Genomic DNA, 27,228 nt, shown 5'->3' with positions numbered 1-27,228 from the left:
CTGAGGCAGAGGCTTCGTGGGGATCCGTCGCCGCAGCCACGGCGTTACCTCAGGGGCCGCGCGCGCTTCCCGCCTCGCCCGCGCGCCCGCCCCGCCCCTCCCTGGGGGCGGGAGGAGGAGCGGCGGCGGACGCCGCCGCTCCTCCTCCCGCCCCCAGGGAGGGGCGGGGCGGGCGCGCGCGCGCGGGGGCGCGTCCTGATTGGCTGACGGCGGCCGTGGGAGCGGGTTTAACGGGCGGCAGCGCCGCGGCGAGGAAAACAAAGGCGGCGGGAGGAGGAGGAGGATGGCGGCGCTGCCCCGGCCACCCCGAGGGCCGCGGGGCGGGAGGCGAGCGCCCTGCCCCCGTTTATGACACCCTCGCCGCCGCTGAGACGGTTCCTGTGAGGCGCGGGAAGCTGCGGCTCCCCCTCCTTAACTATCCCCTTTGTGTTTTTGGTGAGGCCCTTACCGGCCGCCGCTTGAGGAGAGGGGGCTCCGCCCGCCCCAGCCCCCTGAGGGAAGGGGCCCGGAGCCGGCGCAGCGGTGAGTACGGGGCGCCGGCCCTTCTCGCTGTTGCCGGGGCTGGTGGAATTTTTTTTTTGGGGGAGGGGGGCGGGACGCCGAGGCAACTTTGCCGTCGGGAGGAGGGCTCGGGCGCTATTTATAGCGCCTGGAAATGACGGCAGCGCTGCCGGCAGCCTCCTCGTTACCGACGGTTTACATAATTGGGGGGGATGGTGGTGCGGCGAGCAGGGGTTCGGAGGTTCCGCCTCGCTTCCTCACGCCCCCCCCCCGGGGGCCGTGCGGCCGGTCCTGCCCAGGTCTGCCGGTCCGCGTCCGGGGGCGCCGCGCACGGCTGCCCGGGGAAGACGAGCCATTGTCCTGCGGGGATGGCGGCGTGTTCGCGCTCCGTTGCGCGGAGGGAAGGGCTCAGCCGCGCTCGGAGCGGCGGCTCCCGGCCGCCGGGGGAGCCCAGCGCTGCGCTGCCGGCAACTTTCTCCCGCGCCTTTTTTTTTTTTTTCCCCCACCGTTTCTCTGGATCCAGAGCGGAAAATGAGGCTCGCGCGCCTCGGTCTTTAACTTCGCGCGGTTTTTTTTTCCTGGGGGAGCCATCGCATGGCGGCTTGCCGAGAGCGCCTGCACGGGCTTTGTGGCGCTGGCCGAGGGCTCTATGGCTTATTTTGTGTCACTTTTTCATTATTTGTTTCTGAGCCCAGAAATGACGGAGAGGCCGCTTCTCACCCGTTCCGTCGCTCCGCGCGCTGCCCGCGACTCGGGCGGCGTTGCGGCCCCTCCGCTCGCTCCCGGTGCCCGCCGGGCCCCCCCGCCACGCTCGCCGGGGTGTTTGTTTACACATCCGGGAGCCGCGCGGGGCGGGGCGTCTCCCCTGCCTCATTGGCCGACTGGGAGGTGACGTCACGGGGCGGGGCGGCGGGCGCGCGCCCTCCCTGCGGGGCGGGGGCAGACCCCCTCCCCCGGCCGGCGCTGTCGCCACAGCCCAGGGCACGGCGCCGCCGAACGGGACCGTGGTGGGCGGCGGGGGCAGCGCGGCGCACGGGCAGCCTTAGGGGGTCGGGCCAGGCCGCGACCCCCGCCCCGCTGCTGCGCTCAGCTCGTTCCGCTCCCCGGACCGCCAGCAGTCCGAGCTGCCGAGCGCCCGGAGTGCGCTCTTGGCCGAGAATAATAAAGAAATCGCTGTCTCGGGGCTTCACACGGCTTTCACAGGATTCTGGACAGCAGCTGCGGAACCTGCTGCTGCTCCGGACGGTCAGGGTGAAGCGAGGTTGGGTTTATTCACCATTGCTAGAGCAAATTGAGAAATGTTTGCAGTCTGGCCTTAACATCAGGGCAGCAAAATCTGTGGCTCTTCCGGTGTGTTTTAAGATTGCCTTTTTTTTGAAGAGCGCAATCTCAAATAGTTTTGTCAAAAGAGCTTTGGAAGCCTTTAACTTCTGTAGTTGAAGGACTCAGTATATTGAGTCTGAAAGAGTCTGTATTGCCTTTAAAAATGTGAAATAAAAGAGCTGTTAGGAATGCTTTGAAGAAAGATATATTCCTTTCATGTTCAACTTGCTGAACTCTTGCAAGCATTGAGCTCACGTTTCAGTTGCTGATCTAGAGGGTCTAATCCACAGTCAGAACCTCTTTGCTTGTGGTACCTTTCATTCTGAAACCTGTTTTTTCCATTTCTGTGACACTAAACAGGATCTGTATCTTCTTAGCATTGAGTTCAAGCAGGGAACTTAAAGGGAGCATCATGTTTAACTTCCAGGACTGTATTTCTTATGTCTTCTTTCTCTTTCTTTTTTCCTATAGGAGACATGGGGAGGGAGTGGAGCAATAAGACAAGGTGTAATAGTTTTAAACAGAAAGAGGGGAGATTTAGACTGAATATCAGGAAGAAATTGTTTGCTATGAGGGCAGTGAGCCCCTGGCCCAGGTTGCCCAGAGAAGCTGTGGCTGCCCCATCCCTGGAGGGGTTCAAGGCCAGGTTGGACGGGGCTTGGAGCAACCTGGGCTGGTGGGAGGTGTCCCTGCTCAGGGCAGGGGGATGGGAACTAGATGATCTTAAGGTCCCTTCCAACCCGAGCAATCCAATGATTCTAAAATCTGTTACCTCAAATAAATGTGACTTAATATCAAGCTGTTTTCTCTAAACCCTAATCACTCTTCCCTTTGCACCTATAATTAAGTTATCTTGGGACAATAGCTATCTAATATCTGTTTAAATGATTATATTAATAATTCAGTTTTGCTCTTTGTGCTAATTATTGGGTTGATATATCAAACATATTACTGTAGCCCTTATCAAATCTTTGTTTTCAATGACTAGCAGAAGTCCAGTTGTTCTGATGTGTAGATATGTGCTTTGGATGGCAACTTGTTCCCATTGTTGCTTTATTTTTTGGATTGTGTATGTTCTGCTATGTGTCTTGTCTGTGGCTTATCTCTGCCTTTGCAATTCTTTGTGTAGGAAATTTTCTTGTAGTGGGTCCTTCAGTAGTTCTTGAGTATTTTCTCCTGCTGCTATCATAAGCTTAAGATTAAAAAAAAACCCACCAAAACCCTTTAAGTCTTGCTGTGGTTGTCTCTTGTGCTGGGCCTGCTGTACAGATCACTTACACAAGACTTCTTTTGAAGCACAGTGACTGCTTCCTATAAACAATCTTTAATTTATGTGGCTTTCATTATCTGCTCTATTTGTATTACTAGTATCCTACTGCTAGAAGAGTGGTTAACTGCTGCCCTGCACACAGTTTACAACTGTGATAAGTGTTTTGCATGCTTGTTTTAATAGCTGGATCATGATACTGTAAATTCTTTATATTGGCTCTCCTTCTGTGTTTGTGCTATTGACCTACTCTGTCAGTCACCTGATGCTGATGACATAAGTGATGGTGCAGTGTTCGTGTTTGGATTGCTCATTAGCCTGATGCATGTACTGTGGTAGCTGATGGCCTCTGACAGATCAGTAGATGTTGTGGTGACTATTTAGAATCTGTAATTTTCAGGCAAACCCTAAAAAAGGCTTGCTCTCCAGCATAGGGGGGAGGTCTGTCCTTCTCTGTTTATGCATGTAATGTCTCTTAAAGGCACCCTGAGGATTAAGAATGCAGTTGGGTGTTCTCTGTATAGAATATTGCTTTTATTATCTGACTGATTTTGGTAGCATCCATTAAGCATTTATTCTGGTAGAGTGAGGAGGTATCTAATTAGCTTTGATCAGGACACTAGGCAAAAAGGCCTTTGCCTAAAGGCATAATTCTGCTGAGCTTGAAAGAGGAGGAGGCAGGGATCCCTGAATAGGGTGGCAGTATCTTACTTGGTATTTGACTTAAAGCCAGATGCAGTACAGCAAGACTCTTGCTGAAAGCTGAAGTGCAAGTGTCTTATTATATGTTTATTGTTGGATGTACCAGTGTTGTCCAAGGTGCCTTGTCACTTGCTGTATTGGAACTGACCACTGAAACTTAAAAGAAAATTCACTTTCTTCAATCCCCTGCCTTTTTGTTGTAATTTTTTGCATGGATGTCTTAAGAATACACCTGGTATATTGTACAAGTGCTTGTGTTTCATGGAGAGCTATTTGAGTCTCCCCCTTCGTTAGAAATGTGATGGAGTAGATGCTACTAGTGGCACAGAACTGCTTGTTGCTCTGTTGAATGGAACTTGAATTGAGCAGCTTCATAGAAAAAAGGGGCCTGTAGTGCAGCCAGGCATTTGCTCTAAATAACACTTTGCTTTGTGTCTAGAATTGTTGAATAACAAGTTTATACTGGTCTTGTTGTAAGCTGCTAATTGTTCTGCTCTTTTCACCTGCAGGTTGTGACTGTTTCTCTTCTGTCATTGGTGTGGAAAGTGCCACACACACTCCAGAACAACAACGGCTTTTGCTTGCATATTCCAGTGTTTCTTTTGTCAGCGAGTTCAGCAAAGTTGTAATTCTTCAAGTGCCAGCCCTGAGCTGAGTGAGGAGCCACCAGCAGAGATGGTAAAAATGACAAAATCAAAAACGTTCCAGGCTTACCTGCCAAACTGTCACCGAACCTACAGCTGTATCCACTGCAGAGCCCACCTAGCCAATCATGATGAATTGATCTCCAAGGCAAGTGGCTTGTTTAGAGACCTCATGAATTATTTATTAACCAAAATGGTTATCACTGTATCGCTGCTCCCAGTAGATAAGGGATGCAAGTTGATGCATCCTTCAGAGTATCTTCCCTGGGTTCACTCTTAGGTCATACATATTGTGTACTGAGGACTGGATATATTATGGAAATTTTTGAAAGTGACATAAAGGCTGATCTAATATATTCCCTCTATTAACAACCTGTGTCTGCTGTCAGGTAGGTACTACTTGTGAGCTGTCATACCTGAGAAGTCTGGTAAGGAAAACTATCAGAAGAGAACGTGGATCTCTGGGTAGGGAAATGATTCTGGGCATGGTTATTCCAGATAAAGATTATTTTGGACTCTATTTGACTGAAGGTCGCAAACCTGGCTGTTTCCAGAATGTTCCCCTGCCATTATGGAATCTGTAGACACACTTGCTTCAGCTGTATGCCAGTTCCTAAGGCATATGATTAGCTAGAGGTGTTCAAAACAGTTGGACTGTCTAAACTTAAGCATAGAGGATATGTGGATGCCTGAAACAGGCTAGGCCTGTCGTTACCTGTTGCTGGAAGAAACCAAGATTTGTGATGTATGAAATGCATAGGGAAACTTGACATTTGGGATAAATACTTGACAGACTGGTTCATTCTTTGCTTCAAATAAGCTTCTGATGGATTTTCTCGTAATGGTGTCCTGGGAAAAAACCACTTCATTTGCTTTTCAAACCTCAATACAAATTGCTTTCTATATAACTGTTTTGTCAAATAAAATTCTTAGTGGCAAACCCTTTATAACTAACTTTATTTGTTGCTCCTGCCTCTTTGTGTGTTCAGCAGCACTAAGAGAATGCTGCTACTTCTGAATTGAGATTTTCTTTGGGTGAGGAGAAAGTATCCCTGCTGGCTTGTCCCTTAGAGGGTTATGAGGAAGTAATGGGGTTTCCCCATATAGTTTTTCTTGTGTTACTGATCTTTTTGATCTTTTAGATCTCAAGACAACTTCTTGATTAAAATAGTAAAATTGGTGATGGCTTTTGGCAGCATTGCTTATTGCTTGCTTCTGCTCTGCTTTCAGTCTCTTCCCCTAAACAATTCTTTCCCTTGACTTAGTACATGTATTGAGGCATGGAACAGTAAATGTGACACATCAAATGTGAAACAGTGAGCTAGCTACATACAAAATGATGGGAAAAAATTAAGAGGGAGGACTTGTTTTGCTTCTATTAACCTGAAAAAAAGTTCCTCACTTTCTTTATAGTTATCTTATTTTGTTTTAAGGTCAGCAAAAACAAGAGAACTATTCAGATAGTAATGTGAATGCGTTTGAATTTCATTTGTTTCCATGTTGATTTCAGAATTTGAGTATAAGGGGTCTATTTGGCAACATTGGATTTTAAATTACAAGCAATAATAGCTTTGTTATGCACTACATGTTCTTGGCCAAAAACTAGTGGGAGGGGTTCATCTTTCCTGAAGTTCAGGTTGTAGATGCCTACAGGAAGAATGAAACTTTGCTAGCTGTAGAAATTAATTGAAAATGCAATCCAAGCACATATACTTAATAGGAAGCTCTTCTTTTAGTGGACTTAAGATTTTTTTTTTTTGCATGGTGACTAAACTGCCGCAGTTACCACATGAGCCAGTTGTTCTCCAAGGTCTTGGGGGTTTGGGTCAGCACAATATTTTGAATATGTTGTTAAGCAAATCATGTGTTCATATTATAGCTTTGTAAATAATTTCAAACATTAAAAAATCAAATTGAAATTCAAATAATAGAGTTCTTAAGAGAGTTCTCCATCTAGTAAATAAAAAATACTTCAAGGTGTTTCTAATAGTGTTGGGAAGGGTGTTAGATATGGATTCTGCTTATTTCTGGCTTCCAGTTTTCAGTGAAGACATCTTATAAAAGTTTCTGTACTTGCAGGTTGGCATATGCTTATTTGACAGCTGATCTATATTCTGTCAACATATGATTTCTTGACCACATTTTATTGTCTCAATCTTTGTGATAATGAGAAATATGCTTAAGTGTGAGGTGTATCTCTTTGTTTATAAAATAAAAAGAACATTTCTCATCTATTGTACTTGTTTTTGGAACATAGCTTTAAAAAAAAAACCACCCTCCTTTAAGCTTAACTTGTATATATCCCAGCATTGGAGAAGTTCTTCTGATGGCAACAACTGCCAAGAAATAGATATGCTCGGACCATTAAAAATAAGTAGTGCTGTCCTGGGGGGTGGTAGGGGGAGTGGTGGGAGGGAGTAAGATTTGATTTAGTTTAAATGAAAACACAGGTTAACCTGGAAAATAAAAACTGAAGAAGTATCCTAGACAACATGTGTAAACAAACTTAGACCTGGAAGAGGACTAACAGATGAGTGTACCTTAGAACATTTTTTTTTACAAGCCTTTTTGCTAAAGTTCTCTTAAAGTGCTTTCATTGATGCACACTATATCTGGAATCCTAGTTACTTTAACTGCCCAGCTGCAGCAAAAATACTTAACCTGAAGTGTTGCGAGTTGGTTCTATGCAATCTAAAGTTAACTAAGAGCGGCACAGTTCCTGTGCTGTTTTGGATGTATTGATGGAGCAGAGAATTGGACTGCTCAACCTGACTTCCCACACACATACATTTCAAGGGCCCGGTTAAAAGCTCTGGGTAACACTTAGTAAATATGATTTTTCGTTACAGATTTTGTCACTGTTTTTTCCCAAAAGCTTACTATACCATATCACTCTAGAACCCTCGTGCCACAAATTCTTCAGCAGATAATGGTAACAGTATTTGGTACCTGGCTGTAACTGCTTTATGTGGGTGTTCCCCCTGCGCAGCATCTCCTGCATGCGTGGTTGTTGCTTTCTGTTTCTCTATGGTCAGGGGAAAAGAGCCAAAATATGTGGTATGCTCTTAATTTAAAGCAGCTACAACTAGCTTTGTAATGTGCTTTGAGATATAAGCATTTGTTACACCTGACACTGTAATGTAGCTGACTTCAAGATGAGAAGATTAGCTATGCAATGAGTGGTGCTTCTCTTAAACATTGGTCTGTCATGGAAAAGCAAAGAGCACTGCATCTTTCTGTCAATCATCCTTTTGATCTGGTCCTCAGAATACCAGACTTCAATACAGATTTGCAGTTGGTTCTGCTTTTGAGAGCTGTCAATGCCAATTGTCTGACAAGGATGGCAGTGTACACGAATCACCTTTTCATTGTATTTCTGTTCTGTTCGAGCAGCAGGATCTCTTTCTTCCCTTAGAATTAATCATCAAGCTCTCTCTATTTTTTCTTGTGCCCTTGGTGGTGATAAAATGGCAACCATGAGTCTTTGCAATGGCTTAGACATAAGAATGCAGACTAATAAGACAATATAAAAATGTGCTACCTGCACAAGTGAATTCATAGTTACCTGTAGTTTTATCTTTCTCTGCAACTGTGAAAGGACTCGACATGTTGCCTTGTGTTAAAATCCACTTGGATGTGAGTGATTAGAGCGTGCATCTCTAGATACTTTCACTCTGTAACCTTGTGTTTTCTGGGTCTAGGGAGGGGCAGGAAGAAGAGGGGCTGAGAACAGGAATCCCAAACTAGGGGGTCATTGGCGGTGGAGATACTGACAAACATTGGTCTGTACAGCTGAACACATGCACATGTGTATGAACAGCTGCCGTAATCTAAATTGCAGTAATCTTGGGGAAAACACTAATTTGAAGGATATGTAATGAAAGAACTAAGAAACTGTAGATGACTTTTAATGGAAAAAAGTGTAATTTTTAACTCATGTTAGGTACCTTCTAGGCACTACTGATTTGCACTTTTAACAAGTCTGCAAGTGCTGGATTTTGCGTTTCTTTGGTGAAGACTTCGAAGTGAATTTTAAATGCTTTTTAAAAAAACACTATTAGAAGGAACATACCAGTCTTCACTGCGGTGGGGGGCATTCAGAGGACAGGGGAAGAAACTGCAGATTTTTATTTCTTTAAAGAGAGCAAATGGGTAAAGGAGATGTAGACACGGTGCTGGGGGACATGGTTTAGTGGTAACTTGGCAGTGCTGGGTTAACGGTTGGACTTGATCTTAAAGGTCTCTTCCAACCAAAATGGTTCTACGATATTTTTAGGCTCATATCCTACTATGACTGCAGGCACAGAAGAGAAGTAACCTCTAGCAGCAAGCAACCACAGGTCTTAATAGAGAGCAAGGCAAAATATGGATGACATAGGAGGCACTCATTGGACTTAAAATGTTCAAATAGCACATAAAAAGTGACCAAACAGTATATGTTAATAATTCTAAAAATCCCAACAACTTAAAAAAATTGACGTAATTAAGTTTTGATGTAAAACTTTTATGTCCAGGAGAGGTTGTTGCTTTGTGGCCTGTAGAAAATGTTATAGGTATGCTGTTCTAAAAGTGATTATGAAATAAGTTTTGTGAAAGGTTTAATTGAAAGAGTTTTCGTCTGATTTGTTAGTAAATGATAGGGAATGTGCGGTGCTTATTAGCAGTAGTTAATATTTTATAGGTGGCAAATGTTTCTTGAAGAGCGTAAGTTTCAAAGCACTAGAGAATGGCTTGTACCCACTAAGTTCCAGTAATTGTTTAGAAATTCAGTCAAGGTCCAATGAACTACAAAGAAATACAAATACCTAATAGACATTTTGGAACCTAGTGCATATATTGCAAAGTATAATGCTTTGTTACTCAGGGCTGACCTGCTTGAAAGACTGTTGAATCATCTTACAATGGATAGAAGAAAATCTGGATTACTTTGCACAGATGCCTGTATAAATACTGTCACTTTCTTCTGTCTCATTCGTGGCAAAGCATATTGACCAGAGGGGGGGAAAAGTCATATGAAGTCACAGAGGAGACTAGATGTGTCAATGTTTTCAAGAACAAGTTCTGCATAAAGGTATATATACATAACTGTCACTGACTTCACTGGGAAGTCCTTGCACCTTATGGGTAAAAGAACAATCTTGGTGGTTAAATTTACTTCTTCAAGGCATTCAGTATGTCTCCTGTTATATTATTGATGAGAAGGAAAAGTCTTCAGCTTACATAGATGCCAAAATGTTTTTAGCCTTGCTTTTCAATCTGTGATTTTGCCCTCCTCTGTTCAACTGATGAGTTCAGGAGGGATTTTTTTAAGGGTTTGTGGTCTTTGCGCTGTTCTTAGCTTGATTCAATTTGGTGATCCCCCTTCGCTTATGATATAAGGAGTACTTAGAAAGATAGTTGGGCCTGTTGTATGCTTGAAGGCCATTTTTGTTTCCTGCTGAAGAAGTTGAGAATGGGCTTAATCTAATAAATATTCTGGTGCTATTTTTTTTTCTCTAAGAGGCTTCTAGTTTTTTGGGTTCTGTTTTGGTTTGTTGTTTTTTTTTCTTCTCTTGGGGGAAGAATCTAGTTTTCAGAAGAGAAGCAATCTTTGGAAAACATCCAAGAATAGATTTGAAGACTTAAAGGAGATGGAAAGTGTGCAAGGCAAGTGTTCTACTCTATGGGTGTTTTGACGTAATTATTTCTGAAATGCATTTGAGATGCTGTATAACTCAAGATAACTTGTCGTGCCTGACAAAGTCTTCACTTCGGCAATAGCATTTGCCAAATCTGCAGGCAGGCAGTTTTTGGGGTGGAGTTTCTGACGGTTGTTCTCTACATACTGAACTTCGTAACTTGCTTTATTAAAATCAGCAAATAATCAAATGAAAATGTACTTGCAAAAATTTTTTTAATATTTACTCTAGAATCATCTAGAATGATCATCTGGAATTACTTGCCTAGTAAGTAGCTGAGCAGCATTATCTCTAGTTGTCTGCAGTATTGAGGAGTTCAATCTGAGAGAAATATCAAATGGAACAAATACTTTTTTTTTATCCATGATGCTTTTTCTTGTCTGTAGCTTATGTTGAATTCCATTTTCTGAATTTATTTTGCAAATCTTGAAGTGACAGTATATCCTCACAGCCTCTGATGCATTTTACTGAGAAGATAATTTCAGACATCAAAGCACTTGTATGTGTTTCTGGTTTACCTTAAGAATACTGTTCCTATGAATACTGTCTTCTGACTTACCAGCAATATTTCTTTGGATTGCATGTTTGTTCAGAATACTAATTCAGGTTGATCCATCTTAGCTTGTAAAGTGAACTCTAGAAAATGAAAGGAAACTCAATAAAATGAAGTAAACCCCCCTCCCCCCAACTTATGGACTTCTTTCCTTACCATTCTTTAAAATTATTTTTCCGTGTTACGAGAAGCTTGCAAGCTGTGCTTAAGGAAGGTATTGTTAATGCCATTCTGACTTGCTTATAATAATGCCTGCTGTACCCTTAATACATGCTAAGATGGCAGTTTCTCTGGATGTTTTCCGTGGAGCATGATCTCTAGCCACACAATCTAATCCCATCTGTGGGGAATAATTAATTACATAAGCTTTTTAGTAGCTTCCCTTCCCCCACCCACGCCCTTAGGTACGCCTCGGGGCAGTAAATACATCTTCTGCTTAAACTGAGACTTCCTCTTCTCCTGGGTAAAACAGCTAATCCTGGTGTTAGAGGTAATGGCGGGTTTAATTTAGGAGCATAGATCATGTCTAAATCTGGAGGTTCGTACTAGCGTGTAAGTGAAACACTTGTAAAGTTTCTTTACTACAAAATGTATTGATGACAGAGGTCTGTCGGATGACGTGAAAAGATCATAATACCAAACTGTTGTTGCAGTTGACCTTATTATAGTTCCTAAGCAGAGTTAAACAATTTCGCTTTCCCTGTCAGACATTCTAGATATTTACAGCTGTGCTGAAACAAGAAAATGTTATGGATCTTGTAGATGTTCCTACAGGAATGGACAGCTACTCAAAGATGGGCATTTTCTACGGACAAAGTTAACTCATAAATCAATGCAGTATTATTAATTGAGGACCATGAAAAAGCAGACTTAAAGCAAGTTAGTTTTAACTGTGAATATTAGTTGAACTGATAAATTGCCCAGCTTCTAAGTAAAAATCCTGATTGATGTGAGTCTTTATTGATGACAGTTGGTCACACTTCCACCGTCTTCTAATTCCTCTCTACTGGGTAAGACACATATTTCAGACTCAGAATTATGACAGTTTTAGTAGAATGTTCTGGGTTTGTTATGATTTATGTATAGTGCTAGCAGTCTTGGAAGTGCTGAGCAAATCTTGCAAAGCAAAATTTTGCGTTTGCATAGGTGATGTTTGTTCTGTAGAAGAGCAGTTTGTCAGGGACTGGTTTGAACAGTTATTCCTGTTAGTCCTTGACACTGCCATTTAAAATATTCTCTTCTATTTCCTTTGAGGAGCTGACACACGAGGCATTTAACCTGTCAGTCTCTTAAAATTCGTATTAGTATAACTAAATCATACATTGCAGAGTGTGAGAAACTTATTGCTGGTAAAAACAAATGTTTGTTCAGTGTTAATTTTTGTTTCTGGTTATGCAAAATACTCTGTTTTTAGCCAAGGCACAAGCTTAGCAAGCAGTTCAGGTGCTGCAATGAGCTGCTCTCTTTTCATTTCTAGTAATAGGATGCATCAGGAAGTAGAGCTCTGATAATAAATCAATAGTCTGTGGTCAAAAGAATGCATATGTGACAGATGTATACCTTTTTGTGTTGTTTGAATTCAGTTTTTTGGGAAAAAAAATCTCGGCTATTCATGTGAATAAAAAACTGTGACTGCCAAGCTCTGACAAGAAATTCATAAGAAAAATGAAAAGGCACGGAAATCTAAAAATTGATATCTTTACAGTGCTTTTACTTCAGTCAGTGTATTAAGAGTTCCACATGGGTGGATTACAAACCATTAAATGCTCAGTGACACATTGATGTTGTGATTTTAAAGGCAAGTCTGAGTTGCCTAGACCCGAGTTCTCTACTCCAGAAGCAGTAACACAAGTTGCCACCGGCTGCTGTCAGGTTACCTGTGAGTGATGTAAACGTGGAGGAACTCGCTCTTCCCAGCTGGGCAAAGAAACAATTGTTCCATGGCATGTAAATGTAATATTTAGCCTCTAAACATGTATGTAGGCGAGAAAGATGATATCAAATGAGTCGGCCAAACTCTGCTAACAGGAAGCTGGAGAAGGTGGGAATGGAGGAGCTTTTCACAATGGGATGTTTGTGAAGCAGATTTTCTTTCTAAAACCACTGTCCTGGGAAAAGGTTCTGTTTTTTGTTGCCTCTCCCTCCACTCTACCCTGATAATCCCGAAAATTAGAAAGCAATGAAGATGCCCATTTCTGAGGGGAAAAAACCTGTAGGAGAGTACAGCATAGAATCGTAGGGTTGGAAGGGACCTCTGGAGATCATCTAGTCCAAACCCCCCTGCATATTTAAAGCAACAAAGCAAAGGGCACAAGAAAAGAAAAGTCATCTTTAAAAATACATCAGGAAAAAAGAACAACTAAAGCAGTACTTTCCAACCTGCGGTTTGTGTTTCATTTGGCTAGAGTTTTTTTTTCAGCTTATGAAACAAGAGGGGAAGAGCTGCTTTTTCTGCTATTCCTGTCGTCCTGTTACTGCCCTCTGCTTAATTTTGAGAAATGCAGGGTCAAAGGAGAGCTTTTATTAGGTGATACTAAGTCAAGACTAAACATAAACTTGGCAGAAATAATTGCGTAAGTAGTTTAAAAGGTCTCCTGACTGTTGATTTGTTCTGCAGTCTCTCTCTTTCCCAGCTTGCTGGGGAACTTCAAGTATGGCATATAAGTAGTTTAAAAGGTGATTGTGTAGGACCAGACAAGAAAACACATTCATTTGTATGCGATTGGCATGTGTAATTACATGTAAATAGAGAAACTAGCACATGATTAATTTAATAGGAGACAGTATTTTATGGTGCAGTTTGAAAAAGGATTTGTGGATTGTAATTCACAACATAAAGTTTTTAAAGCAAGGAGAAATGGCTGCAACATTTTTACAGTAAAAAGAATTTTACAGCTGCAAGAATTTTTACAGTAGCTTAATCAAAAATAATGGTCATCATGTCTTTGGAAATTATTTTTCTAAATTTCAGGTACGTGGAACAAGGAAATTCTAGTTTAAGTTTACTTTTTAATGAATAATAGAACCTTTAAAGTGTTTCCTTTGCTTTTTCTTAAATTTTGGGGTTGCACAACTGCAGTTGCCTAAATTCACATGTAGTTGACTCAGGCAAGTTAATGGGCAGTTTTTGAGAGTATATACATGAAGAGTTTTTGTTTCCATCTGCAGTAAGTGTTCTGTGCTTCGTTATTGATTGAGACCCTGCCTCAAATTTAGAGCACTGCTTATTCTATAGAAGCTACAGACTGTACCATTCTGCCAGTTTTGTGATGGAGATGCATGTTTGAGTATCTCGGGAGAACTGAAGTCGTGGTGGTGGTTTTTGTTTGGTTTTAAGGTAGGTAGATTACTTTCTGGCAGGGCTGTTCAGACTCTGCCCAACCGAGTCTCTCCTTTCAGGGTCAGTCCTGCCTGGAGTTTTAGCTTTCACTGTAGCACGTAGCCTATCTTTTTTTTCCCCTTGCCTTGTGAAAAATAAGACTTGCAGTTCTGGCTAATGGAGAAGAGTACCTTTTCTTTTGTCTTCACTATAGGTGAAGAAATACGTTGTGTCAATGGAAATCTCAATTTAATAATTCTTTTAAATGGTTGCTAAAATAATACTAAAATATTAACACTCTAAACTGTTAAGTGGAACTTAAGGTTCTTAAGGTAAGATTTTATGAGTAGCTAAGGGCTCCATGTAACTACACTGCCACCATTGCTACTTACAGTAGTCCAGAGTCATGGATTTCTTTTAACATTCTTTGTTGCAGTATATAATCTGGTTAATGTTGATCAAAAAGTGTTCATTTATATACATTTCCCTTTTACATCTTTTCTTGCAAACTGTTCTGAGTAAGTAGTTAAGATACAAGAGTTATTGGTGGTGTGTTGCTAATCATTAGACTGGTAAAATATCTGATTTAGTGTCAAGGGACTTTAATTATATACTTAAATACGTGTCAGCAGAAGAATCCATTGCAGAAAGGTCCTTCCACCAATGGTTCCATGCCTAATGTTACTAAAACCATTCAAAAATATTCAAAAACCTTCCATGTGGATCTAATGTAGGTTTCAGAAAAGTTATCTTTGATCGTCAATACTAGAATGGCAAGGATTCTTAAAAACAATTGTACTTTCTCTTCAGCATGGATAAAATTGTTAATTTTCTTTGAAGGCAGGCTAGTGTCATGCTTTAACCTTAGCTGGCAACTGGAACCACGCAGCTGCTCGCTCACCACCCCTCCTCTTTTTCCCCTCAAGAAGCTGGGGGAGAAAAAAGAGGGGTTGAGATAAAGATAGTTTAACAGAAACAATAACAGAAAAGGAAAAACAATAATAATAATAATGACGTGGGTCACTGACCGCCTGGCACCGTGCCGAGCTAACCCCCATTTATATACTGAGCATGAAATCAATGGTGTAGACTGTTTCATTGGCCATTCTGTCCTTCTGTCTGTGCTTCTCTGGGAAGCTGAAAAAAGTCCTTGGATAGTGTAAACACCACTTAGCAACAACTAAAAACAGTAGGTATAATTGACATTCTTTTCACAGCAGTCACTAGAAAGAATATTAACTTTTCCAGCTGAGACCAGGGCAGTTAGGGAAGGTAAATTCTGGAAAAAAGAAATTAAGATAGGGATTTTTTTTTTTAAATGGAATTTAGTATGGAAGAGAGAAAAAAGGAAAACTCCCATTTCGGTGTGATCCTGTTTGAGTGGGAAATAATGGCTATGTCTAAATTACCATGTAATTCAATACAGAAGGAACAAATCAACAGATGAAAGCAGTGGTGTCTTACATACATCTTGCATGTTTTACCTATGGCTGGATCTAGTCTGCTTGCAGGTTTTTCCGGGACGTTTGTAGCTCGAGGCTGTGTGGTCGTAGGTTCAGGCCTTTATGTTTTCATTAGCGCTGGCGGAGGGCACAGTAGAAGAGCTACTGGTTTAGTTTGGTAGAGAAGGAGCAAAGATGTGGTTCACAGGCACTGAGACTGCTCTGCAAGCAAACCAGCCCTCAGTAAGTGTGGTTGATTTAAGGGTTTTACTTCAAAACTCTGCCACTGCTCTGAACTAAAGCATTCATTTAGATGCAGCCAACAAATCTGACAGTCATTTCTTGTCCATAATCTACGTGAGAGATTTGGAAGCATATGGCTGTCCTTGGGCATTTGATGATAACAGTTGTTTTATTAAAATAAAGCAGAGCTTATAAACTGCTTGGATGCATTTCCTGAATACAGTATGATGGTTTTATGCTGGGTCCAGAATTTTACTGGTCTTACATCAAATGGTGCAATGAACTTGGAATAAATAATCTTTTGGGTGCAGCGGGAGAGGCCAGAGGAGATGGAAATAATTCCCTTTGAGTTAAAAGCAGTTTATTTTAATTAGCATGAAGGATGTCTAGGAAAATGAGAATTGATATCTTGCTGAGGAGCATGGGGAAAAAGTGTGTTTTGTTTGCATTACGGACATCTTACTTTGAACAATGATACTTAATAACTTAAAATCATTGCTAAAAATGTAATGTGGGTGAAAACTTTGCTGACTAGGCTTCCCTATAAAGAATTGATATAAAGTAATTAATCTGAAATAGTTTATGTCTGTATTATGTTTATATGCTTACTAACACACCCTTCTGGCACTATTTTTTTGTTTGGTGGGGGTTTTTGTGTTCACAAGTGTTAATAAGTGCAATTTTTTTTTAATGCAGTCCTTCCAGGGAAGCCAGGGACGAGCCTACCTCTTTAATTCTGTGTAAGTATGTTGTTACAGTTACGCGCACTACCTACAGTATGTCGTCTTTTTCAATATGCTTCGTAAGTGGAAAATGGTAGGAATTAATGTAGCTGCACTTTGCCCTGTTCTTTCTAACATCGGCTTTACTCACCGGCAATAGTTACTAAAGAGCCTACTGAGCCGATGCATAAGTATCCCTTAGTTTATCTTATATTTTAAGTGATTCTGCTAATAGCTGAAAGTTTAGTGGAGGGTGTTAATATGAAAATCCTTTTGTGTATGGAATGGTAACTGTCTTGAGTAAGAGCTGACATTCTGAGATATTCCAGAAGTCAAAATATATTGTGTGACTGTAAATTTGCTTTACACAACTCTGCTGTAGTCTAAAGAAGAATTTTCCAGTGTGACAGATACATTTACAGGTTAATGTTTCAGTAAACTTGGTACATCTTAAATGACCTTGAATATTGCAAATGTGCTAGAGGCAAAAGTCTCTGTGATCTTATCAAGCCTAATATTTGCAATTTTAGGCACGTCCTACCCATGATATAAGCCTCTTTGAATTTGCTAATGGATGTATTTTAAGTTTCTAATATGCAAGATTGCATTTTTGTCTTTATTTTTCAGCAGTTTATTGTGTTGCAGCATTTTGGAAAAAGAAATGCAGTTAAGTGTCTCAGTCTATTTTAGACCAGGATAATGGAACTATAACTGCAAAGGATTTGATTGCAGATCCTTGAAGTTCTTTTTAAATGTAGCCATTCGGTGGTAACTTGGGACTTCTAGTATAATTGCAGTAGTAAGAATTTGGTAATAGAACAGCAAAAATGGCAAAATTTTGCTCTTGTACAACACTATGTAAAAACTTGGTTTAGTCTTGCCTTGTGTTTTCTGCATAGACTCTTACTCACGAGAAAACTAGCTTGATGCAGTCCTTCATGGGATGTTTTGTTTTGATATTGCTGTTTGTTCATCATGGCTTAGTCTGCTGATCTGTAGCAAAGAAATATTTATGAGGCTTTTTCCTTGCTGCTATTTTGGAGTTCGTTCTAAACTCAGCTGTTGGTGCTGATTTACTGGTACAGACTTCCATTATACAGGTCTCAAATTGGTTTTCAGGAAAAGCCTGAAACTGTAGAGGTGTCCAGTTACTGCTTAGTGTTCTGTTCTCTGAAAGTTTAACAATTTTTGTCTTTGTTGATGGGAGCAAGTGGACATCACCAACAGTTTGCTGTTTGGACTAACCACTTGAAAAACAAAAACCAAAAGCCTTTTTTCGTCCTGTCCTTCAGTTCAGTGTAGCAGAGGAAGTTACTTTTACAACATTGAATAAGTTAGGCACTTCTTGGGTTTTTTTAACCATTTTTTGTCCTCTGGAGAAAAGGTGGGTGACAGGTAAGAAAAGAAATGTTCTTGTGCAATTAATGTAACTTCTTTTTTTTTTTTTCCCCAGGGTAAATGTGGGCTGTGGTCCAGCAGAGGAGAGAGTTCTTCTGACAGGTTTACATGCTGTAGCAGATATCTATTGTGAAAACTGTAAAACCACTCTCGGATGGAAATACGTAAGCAATATACTTAAGTCTTCAGTAAATGTTTATATGTTGAAGCACAGATACTTGAGTAGGCCATTGGGTAGCACCTATACTGATAGTTTAGGTGGGTTAGCTCTAGTGCTTTTGTATGTATCGGACTGTAATATACTTCTGCTTCCCTACATCTGCTGGAATGCTGTAGTAGATATAACTTCATTCTGAACTGTGAAACAAGCATGAGCTATACATGCTATTACAGCTGTCTAATACTTCTGTAATATCTTTTTGCAAGATTACCAACCGCATCCACTAAACTGGATGGAAGAAATTGTCAAAGTGGGTCTTTAGTTTCTTGGGTTGCAAAAGTTGGTTCATACAGCAAAAATATCAATGACAATAAAGGGTACTGAGCATGTTTGCACTGACTGATTCTGCTGTTTGGAAAGTTATCTGTGCACTTTCACAGTTGCGTGTAACACTTGCAGCTGTTTTGCAAGTTTGATGTTTTGAAAATGTTGCATGTAAGATTTGCATTGATTTGGTATCTCAGGTCTTAGATAAAGAAGTTGTCCTAATGCATTCCCTCTGATCGTGAATATACAGGAGAGCTTTTGAAAAGGTTCCCTTTCCCTTTTTTCATTGCTTCTGGGGAAAAAGGAAACTGAACATGCATAACACGCCATTTCCTAACCTTCACTTAAAAAAAGCATTGAAATTCCCTAAGCCGTGAGAGAACGTGAAAAGTTCTAAAGCAGGATCGGTTGCACAGTGGATCTGCCGATTCCGCTTATGAGAAGTTTACTCCTATTTCCTTCTCAACCGTTTTAGTTCTCTCTTTGCTGTCTACTGCCCTTTATCCAGTGTAACCGATACGGGATGGGAACTGGAATGTTTTCTGGTTTGTATTTTTAATGCAAATTTGATGTTTAAAATACTTAATTTCCCCAGCTTAATGCAGCGTCTTGATTTTTCTTCTTTCCAGGAACATGCTTTTGAGAGCAGTCAGAAATACAAAGAAGGAAAATTTATCATTGAACTTGCCCACATGATAAAAGACAATGGCTGGGAGTGAATCACAACCTTTTTCCTTCTGTTTGGACAATATTCTGTGGAACGTGCTTTACAAAGACTAACGCAAAGTAAAGGAAGAGCTTGGCTGGAGTGGCCCTGAGAATATCACTGAACTCTGAAACCTCACAAATGAGTAGTGTAGTGTAAGTGGCTATTTCAGGCCATGTTTGCCTTTTCTCCTTGTGTAAGTTCCCTCTTTTTGTACGTGTATTATTGTGTGAAAAGTTGTTTTGAAACATTTTGGATGACCTTTTTCTAAACTCTCTCAAACTAGAGAAACAGTTCACTAATTGAAAACAGATTTTACTGGTTAGCATCTATCTCTGACCTATGCCTTTAATGCTACCTTCTGCTGTGCATGCTTCTTGCCTAAACACCCACACTCCAGTCCTGTAGAAGTCCTGTATCTGAGCAGTCTGAAAGAATGTATGGGATGGGGTGCTTTTTTATATGTAGCAATTTCTGATGTGTTTGGCAGTGAAGAGGATGCAGTATTGTAGTTATTAATTTCTTTTTTAAATTTGAGTGTACCACAACCTGTGTACATCTTGTAGGTGAATTGGTTAAAGGTACAGTGCTCACTTTAAAAAATATTTCCATTGCACTGACTGAAGTTAGCTGGTCTCAAGTCGTTAGGAAAGGTTATGCTAGAGGTTTGGTTATCTTCATGAAATACCTTAGAAGGATTTTAAATCAATGATGCTATAGAATGTGTTCATTTAAGACCAACGTATTCCCTAAGGAGTTTGCTGGAAAATAAATTTATAAAACTATAGGTTGCAAGATTAAAAAGACAGAAAAATATATGCATCTTCTATTTTGGAAAAAAAAACAAAAAACAAAAAAAAAAACAAAAAAAACCAAAAACAAAAACGCATTAGTCGGTGTATTAAAAAAAAAAAGTTTTGGTACTGTACCTTTGCCAGTAACAGGGACTTGTGCATCAGTAAAGTTTTATGGCTGGTTCCATGTAACTGTATAGTCCTAATGCACTGGACAAAGAGGTTGATATCAAGGAAACTTGTTGAAGTATTCTGCTTCTGCTACATTTGAACAAAAATATTTATTTTTGTGAGAAATGGCCAGAGCCTATGACATGAAAATTAATATAGTACCTGTAGGAAAAGGAGGGGTAATAAGAGGGAAGGGAAGTTTGACTCAGTTTTTCATAAAATAAAATAACAAGATAGTTTTTAAAACTTGGGGGTGGGGAAAGGGTTTCTTGGTTTGCTGGCTAAATCATCCCCAAGTACCTTTTTATAATAAAAATTTATATGAAGCTCACCTTCTCTTTTGTTCTCATGCCGTTTCTTAAATGGAATGAGTTAATGAGAGAAACTTCTGCAAAGTGTATGCACAATATTAGCTGCTGGTATCTGTGCATGCAAGTTCTAAGGAGCTATGAAAGAAACACTCTACATAAATTTGCTAACTTTATTTTCAAATTAAACAGTCTCTGAAGACTTTTTGTATTTTAATCCTTTTAATGTTCGAGGACAAAATGTTTGGAAAAAAACCTTTAACACTACGTGAGTACTATAACTGAACAGTACGGAAGCCTTGCAATACAAAATCATTTTCTCTCAATAACAATTCTAATATGGCACCTGCAAAATTAGTCATAGGTGCTGTTGCTGCTGTTACGTTTTTGGGAATCTCTGATAGGCTTTCTTGAACTCTGCTGCACTTTAGAAATTTTGTCATACATGAAAAATTATGCCAATGGGTAGGGGCAATACACATCTCCAAAACCAGCTTTCCGGTGTCTTTGTGGAGAGGAGGAGAGAGAGGAGAGTTCCCCACGTGTACGCGTTCTCTGTGGTGCAGGCTGGCTGAACTGCATTCAAGATGTTGTCGTGATCTATACCTATGAGTTAAAAATGTAAGAATTAGAGAAGTAGCTAAAGCTGTTGGGTTTCAGTCCAGAGACCTGAGGTGGTACAGTCATGTTCAGTCTGGATTTTGTGGCTTACGCGTTACTACTCCATGCTCACATCATCAGGCTTCAAAGTCCCCTTGTTAGCAATGCGAGATGGGCTTTGGTGTTGTCTGTCTCTTGATCTTTTTGACCTGGAATTCTTGGGGTTTTGTTTTCCTCCATTGTAATGTGTGTTGCCAACAAAGGCAGCACTAAAACTTCTATCAGCAAAAAGTTTGTGTTGGCTTCAAAGTCCAGTTGCAACGTGGATACTTGTGAACACGCTTATGTGAAGTTTGTGTATCCTTGGGCTTTTCTTATTTCCTGGCTACAGACTTGTTGAAGCAGTACGCTGGGCTGAAGACAAAAGTAATGGCTACTTTTCAGTAGAGAGTTGAAATTAAAGAAAATATGTAAAGTATTAAAAAGTTTTCTCCCTAAGATTGGGAGTTTGGCTATCTCTTGTTGGTAAGTCAATGCTGTCTGTAACAGCCTGAGTCTTACTTAGAAATTCAACCTCTTTCTTCAGTGCATTATTTATATTTTGAACTGGACATTTTCACCAAAACCTTAATTAACTTTGATGCCAAAGGTTGGGACTTCATCAAGTGCTTAGCACATAGAGCTTCAGACTACTGGCATAAAGAGTTAATGATCTATATGTGATGTTTATGGCTTTTAGGAGAACCAAACAAAGCAATATTTCTTTTGGTCTTTTAAGAGTGAACTCTTAGAAGGAGTAAAGAGCAGAACTAGTACAGAATTGCTATTTCATGCTGCCATGTGACAATTCTTGAGGCTCATTCTACTGCGGGAATATGTGAATTTTCTTCCCGTGTTGCTTGGCAGCGTCAGCGATTATTTTCTCCCCTTCTAAAGATGTAGAGAGTTCTTGTTACTGGTTTTGGTGAAAGTAGAATCCAGATAGCAATGGCTGCTGGCTGATGTGAAGAGGTCAGTCTGGTCACTGAACCGTCCAGCGGTCATTTGAAAGAAAAATAAATTTACTTGAAAAAAAATTTTACTAAAGCATTTTCCCTCTAACCAATTTTTGTAATATATTAAAGATTATATTTAAAGTTTGTATGTGTTTGCTCTGGGCAAGTTTACTTCCCCTCCAACTTGAGCACTTTTGTTACTTGTACTGGTTATTTTTATTGTTGGTCTTAACATTTATTTTGTATTTTGTTTTTTATAAAGTGTAACAAAAAGCTTTTGTGAACCTTTGTTTCTTGCTGGCTCTTTCTTGGACCAAATGAACTGACTATGAGCTGGCTTAGAAGAAACGTTCATTGGGATGCATAGGAATTTGCTAGCAAAAATGTACACGTATTGAAAGTTTCTTTTCCTCTGAACCTCTAAAGCCACGCCTGTCCTAAAGTAATTGATCATAATTTGATGCGATTTTAGTAATCTGACCACACATTCTCTCTCTAGGTCCAAAATAATGGCTGTAACAATGGTGTTCCGGGACTGAGTCTGCCTCCAAACGCTAGAGTTACTCTTTGGCTGGTCACTCTAAGTACCTTTTTGATTAATAAAAGGCAATGCTGCCGTCTATAAAAATTCTGTTAAGTTGCAAACTTGCTGTGAAATAAGCTGCAGAATTTGGTGAGGGATTGCTGACATGTGAGCCTAACCACTCTTGCTGTATGCTTTTAGCAGACTAGTAATCTCAGTTTTATCTGCCAGTAAAAAGGGCCAGAATATGAATTTCCCTCGTTCTTTGTAAGCTCTACAATGACAAACTGTATTAATGAAGTTTGTTGTAATTTCATCTTAATTTCCCACTAGCCAGGTCTAGTGTAACGGCCGATCCCATGGTATGCTGTGCATGCTTGCAGTCTTTGCAATCCATGGGAGAGGAGGGGGAATACAGTTCATGAAATTTCTTTGGATTAAAATCTGGCCTCAGAGGTTCTGACGAACCGTCATCACTGCACCCACGACCTGATGGTCATCTGTATTTCGTGTCGGTGTATCAAGTTAGTGCAAGAGTTGATGAATGCTGTGTACCATTTCTGGTGGACTTGCGCGTCCCTCTGAGTAACGCTTGTAGAGCTCTCTCTGCACGCTCATCTCGGCAGTCAGATTGCAACCGCAGTGACCTGCTCTCACAGACCAAATGTCCAACATCTCCATTCTCTGATGATGGCGATGAGTGGAAGAAGCTTCAAATTGTTGTTAAACTTTTTGGACACTTCATTGTACTTCTTTGAGACTCATGTTAAGCCCACCAGCAGTATAAACACTTACTGCAAAAGGAACAGACACTTCAGAGGTTTCTTTTGAAAGGACTGTTACAAATGGTTTAAGGCCTAAAGCATGAGTCATAAATGGCAGTTGGGTTGTGCCTCATTGTTTCTTAAACTCTTTACAATGCTTTCTTTTACAGGTGACATGGCTGTGTTGCTGTTTTGTCCTAGCAATACTGTACATCATTTGTTGTTTCACTATATTGTATCTACTTGAGGTATCACAATAAAAGCTTTCAATTGTTTTGTTGAGTTACTTATTATTTTTGTGCTTTCTTCTCTTGCTAATTCAGACTCTCGTACTTTATTCTCATAAGGCCAGAGAGAAAAGCAGTGCTTTTGCATGCTCTTAAAATGTGGGTTGAATCTGATTTTCGTGTTGTTTTAAGAATGTTACTAAACAGTTGGGTTTTTCCTTTCACTAATCTTTCCAGAATTCAGATAAATGTATCACTACTTTTAGAGCTTTTGCCTATTGTGAGCCAGTCATGGAACTTCTGCAAAGTGCTTTCAAAAAGAGAGTCAATCTGTGCACACCACAAAACTGACCTTCAGAGAAATGGTAGAAGTGCGTCTGTGCTTTCTGTGGCATTACGTTGGCCATCTGTAGGCCAGAGGAGCACGAGGAGCACTGGCACTCCATCTATTGTTTCTGCTTTGGTTGGGAGGAACTTCTCTAGTTCCTCTGATCAGGTGAACGGTCTTCTCTTGTGTTAGTGGAGCTAAAGCCCCCCCCGGGAGTGAGTAACGAGGATGGGATGAAGATTGGTCTTCTCCATCCAAGAGCCCAGGTCGTAGTGGGCTTCGTAGCGACTCCCAATGTGCAGGAGGCACAGCGTGCTGTGTGCGAACTGAGGGCTCCCACCAAGGTTCAAATACTGACTTTTCCCTAACAGCGAAACAAAACTGGGTTTACAAAACCCACTTAGTCTAAACAGGAAAACTGTCATGACTCAAGCTTAGCTTAACCTCTGGAAAGGGCTCCGGTTTCGTTACTCTGCCCACGTGAGGTTTTCTTCCCATTTTTGTCTCTTCCCCTGCACCCTCCCCTTGCTCTTCCCAGCTGGGTCTGAGTCTGGAGCAGGGCACTGCAGGCCAGAGAAGCTGCTGTGGATTCGCTGAGGCTGGAGAAGGTAATTCCTGGGGGGTGAAGCAGCTCTGCCGCACCATGGAACTGAGGAGTGGTAACTGTTCCGCAAAGGCTGAGCTAATCGGGGTTTGGCTCACTTGTTTCTAAGCGTTGCTGAGTAAGGGCCGGAGCTGAGGTCACCAACCACAGAGCCGGGGGTCTGGGATGCTCCGTGATCCTGGCGGCGGTTTAATCTGTGCTTGCGTTGTGCGTAAACCTGATTGCCCAAAGATTCTACTTAGTAAAGGTCACTCTAGAAAGCAGACAATATAGGTTTTTCAGCATTTAACAAGATGATGGGCAGGTTTTGCATGGTTTGATTTCTGTATTTCAGCAGTAAATAGTGTAGCTTAACTTCCCTTCTTGCCCAAATAGACCTTAGAGGTTTCTAGCTCAAGCAAAGGCAATGGCAGCACCAAACTAGCCCTTTATTCAAACGAGTGTGCATCCTGGCATTAAAATACACGTATGTGAATTCCATCACAGCATGGAACGTCGTGGTTCACCCTTCACCTGCAAGAGGGGTTGTGGATGTTATTTAATCTTCAGAAGACCTTTATGACACGATTAGCGACGATCATAGGCCTTATTTTACACCTCGTGAAAGTCAAGTTTGTTTTTCAAAACCATTTCTGAGCAACAGCCTCCAGTTTGGGACCTGGAGCTGATGACAGCGCAGCAATGGTGTGCGGGCCTCTGAAAAAAAATTTCTTGCTGTTATGTTTCAAGTGTTGTAGAATTAAAACTTCAGCGAACTAAACAGCAGCCTGATTGCTGGTGATTTTGCTAACCTCTCTATTCTGCGCGTGTCAAAGCCGGTAGCTTGTACCGTATCGCATGGGGCAGAGGGGTCGCAACCAGGAGCATCTCTGAGTTTGGTACATCCATTTCCGATCACACATCGGATCCCTTCAGCTTCCTCCGTCCCTAGGAGCAAGAGCTCGCCTGCGCCGACCCCTTCGGTCCCTGTGCTCGGGCTGAAACGGCACGGTGTCGGTACGAGAACAGGGAAGGTATGTTACTGAATGGGGTGAAAGCTTTAATTTTTTTGAGCTTTGGGTTGAGTGGCATTAATAGTCATTAATATCTATTATAGCTAATATATAGCTAATTAATAGCTGCGTTTGAATTGCAATTCAAGTTACTTGTCCGTTTAAAAGTGAACTCAAATAAGCTTTACTCTGCAGGAAATGTTATTTAAAATGTTTTGGTACTGAACCACATAAATCCACTCTCGCAGAGCTCTGTGCAACACGAGAAGTGGAAAAAACCCCAAAACCCAGCTGCAGGAGCTCTGTGCACTGTCTGCAAAGAAACTTTTTTCCAACACTTTCTTTAAATGCCGGCTGGCTGTCGGGGATCTTGTGACGGAGCAGGGCTGCCAAGGGCCGTGTTTTGCAGGGGCTCGGGAGGGGGTTGTCGCATCTGGGAGCCGGGTTGCGGATGCAAAACATGTGGTTTTGAGGGCTGGGGGGGAGCTTTCCTAGGCAAATATATTTCCTGAACAAATATAAATGTCTGCCATGTGCAGGGGAAACCTGCTGATGTTATTGCAGTGAACCTTCGACCTGCAGATGGGGAGCTGCTCTGCGCCGAAGCCGCTGTGCGAGGAACGTGCTGCGAGCCACGAAGCCGGGTCTGTGCGGTCTGCGGGGCAGCGGGACGGGGCGGGCACCGAGCTTTGCAGAACGAGGGCAAACGCAAACCAATGGGAAAAGGTGAAATTTTGCGGCAATTTGGGTCACCCCCAAAGCTCCCCATCTCAGCAAACGGAGCTGCTGTTTGTGCCCCGGGGAGCAGGACGTGCCCCGACCCCCCAGCTCCGCAGGGCACGGCTGGGAACCAGCGTTCTCCCAGCAGCCGCTCGCTGGGCGAGGCTGGTCTGGCCGTCGCCTCCTCCCGGGCCTGAGTTAATCAGCTCTTCCCTCTGATGGTCCAGTGAGCAGAATCGCACTGGGTGGCACGCTCCACGTCGGTACCTCTGTACCTGGCGCTGTAAACCTGCCCTGCTGGCCTACTGGAATTACCTTCCCTCCCTTTCTTCCCCTTTTACCTTCCTCAATTCCCCACTTTTTTTTATGATCCCCAAAAGTCCAAAGTCTACAGTATTTTGCTTTTGGTTGTTCCTCTTCTGTCCGTCGGGGATGTACCCCCGGGGGCAGCGGTACCAGCTCGGGGTCGGCAGGAGAAGGATGTTCCTGGTGGTTGATTCGGGGGAGCCACATTTCGTCCCTGTGCCGGGGGGACAGTCCCTGAATCCCGCTGCTTTGCCGCCAACCCGTTGCTGCTTTGCTGATTCAAATCCTGCAGCGAGTTCGACCCTAAATGCTGTTTCTCTGCCATGATAATCGACTGAAAATGCGCATGTGTGATCTGCCCTTCTGCGCTGCTCTGCCTTATCGCCCCTGCCCCTCCTGCTCCCAGGCTGACCAAACTGATGGATTTTGCTTTAGCAGCAATTTTTTTCCCCCTTTTCCCCTCTCTTCTATAGTGAAAAGTTTCTCACAGTGTAGAGGCTGGAGACTCAAATCAATGCCCTTTATTTGCCTACCCGTAACATACAAAACCAAAAGGTCTCTCACGTCATCCTTTCAATGTTTACTAAAATAGAGACTTTGCTCGGCAGACCTCTCCTTCACCGGCCAACACTCACGCGGGAGGTTAACAGCTCCCCACGTTAATGATTATCTTTCCTTGTTTGCGCAGTGTTTCGGAGGCAAACCATGCAGGTGCGGCTCCCCAGGGAACTGCCGCGGGAAACACGCAGTGTCTGTGGGCAGGGACCTGTCACCCCCCCCAGCTCCGCTCCCCGGGAGCACCCGGCACGGACCGCGGGACGGTGGCCGCTGTGACACCCCCTCTCAAAATAGCCATTTCTAATCTCCCCCGAGGCCGTTAATCGCGTTTCTAATCCAACAAAGCTGTCCGT

General features: G+C 42.0%; 1 protein-coding gene across 2 annotated transcripts; it reads left to right on the top strand.

Moving 5' to 3' along the window:
* The first annotated feature begins 171 nt into the window (after window positions 1-171).
* YPEL1 (yippee like 1) lies at window positions 172-23,422 on the top strand. 2 transcript variants are annotated; one of them, XR_012589696.1, is made up of 6 exons: window positions 181-522; window positions 4,303-4,585; window positions 16,369-16,412; window positions 17,848-17,956; window positions 18,909-19,181; window positions 22,353-23,422. XR_012589696.1 is itself a non-coding variant. In XM_074605855.1 (5 exons), the coding sequence occupies exons 2-5, from the start codon at window positions 4,469-4,471 to the stop codon at window positions 18,996-18,998; spliced, it is 360 nt and encodes a 119-aa protein (XP_074461956.1). In that variant the 5' UTR covers window positions 172-522; window positions 4,303-4,468; the 3' UTR covers window positions 18,999-19,820. The 2 variants fall into 2 exon arrangements, 1 of the variants encoding a protein (XP_074461956.1); XM_074605855.1 differs by lacking the exon at window positions 22,353-23,422 and having other exon boundaries at window positions 172-522; window positions 18,909-19,820.
* Window positions 23,423-27,228: the final 3,806 nt, after the last annotated feature.

Source organism: Larus michahellis, chromosome 13 (genome assembly GCF_964199755.1).
Source record: "Larus michahellis chromosome 13, bLarMic1.1, whole genome shotgun sequence".
NCBI classification, from domain to species: domain Eukaryota; kingdom Metazoa; phylum Chordata; class Aves; order Charadriiformes; family Laridae; genus Larus; species Larus michahellis.
The sequence above is the reverse complement of the archived record's forward strand: the minus strand, read 5'-3'. Positions and strand labels throughout refer to the sequence as shown.

Coding starts and splice junctions, on each gene's coding strand:
- YPEL1 (XM_074605855.1), top strand. CDS start 4,469: ATGGTAAAAATGACAAAATCAAAAACGTTCCAGGCTTACCTGCCAAAC. Junction 4,586..16,368: donor ATGATGAATTGATCTCCAAG/GCAAGTGGCTTG, acceptor TTTTTAATGCAG/TCCTTCCAGGGAAGCCAGGG. Junction 17,957..18,908: donor CCACTCTCGGATGGAAATAC/GTAAGCAATATA, acceptor TCTTCTTTCCAG/GAACATGCTTTTGAGAGCAG.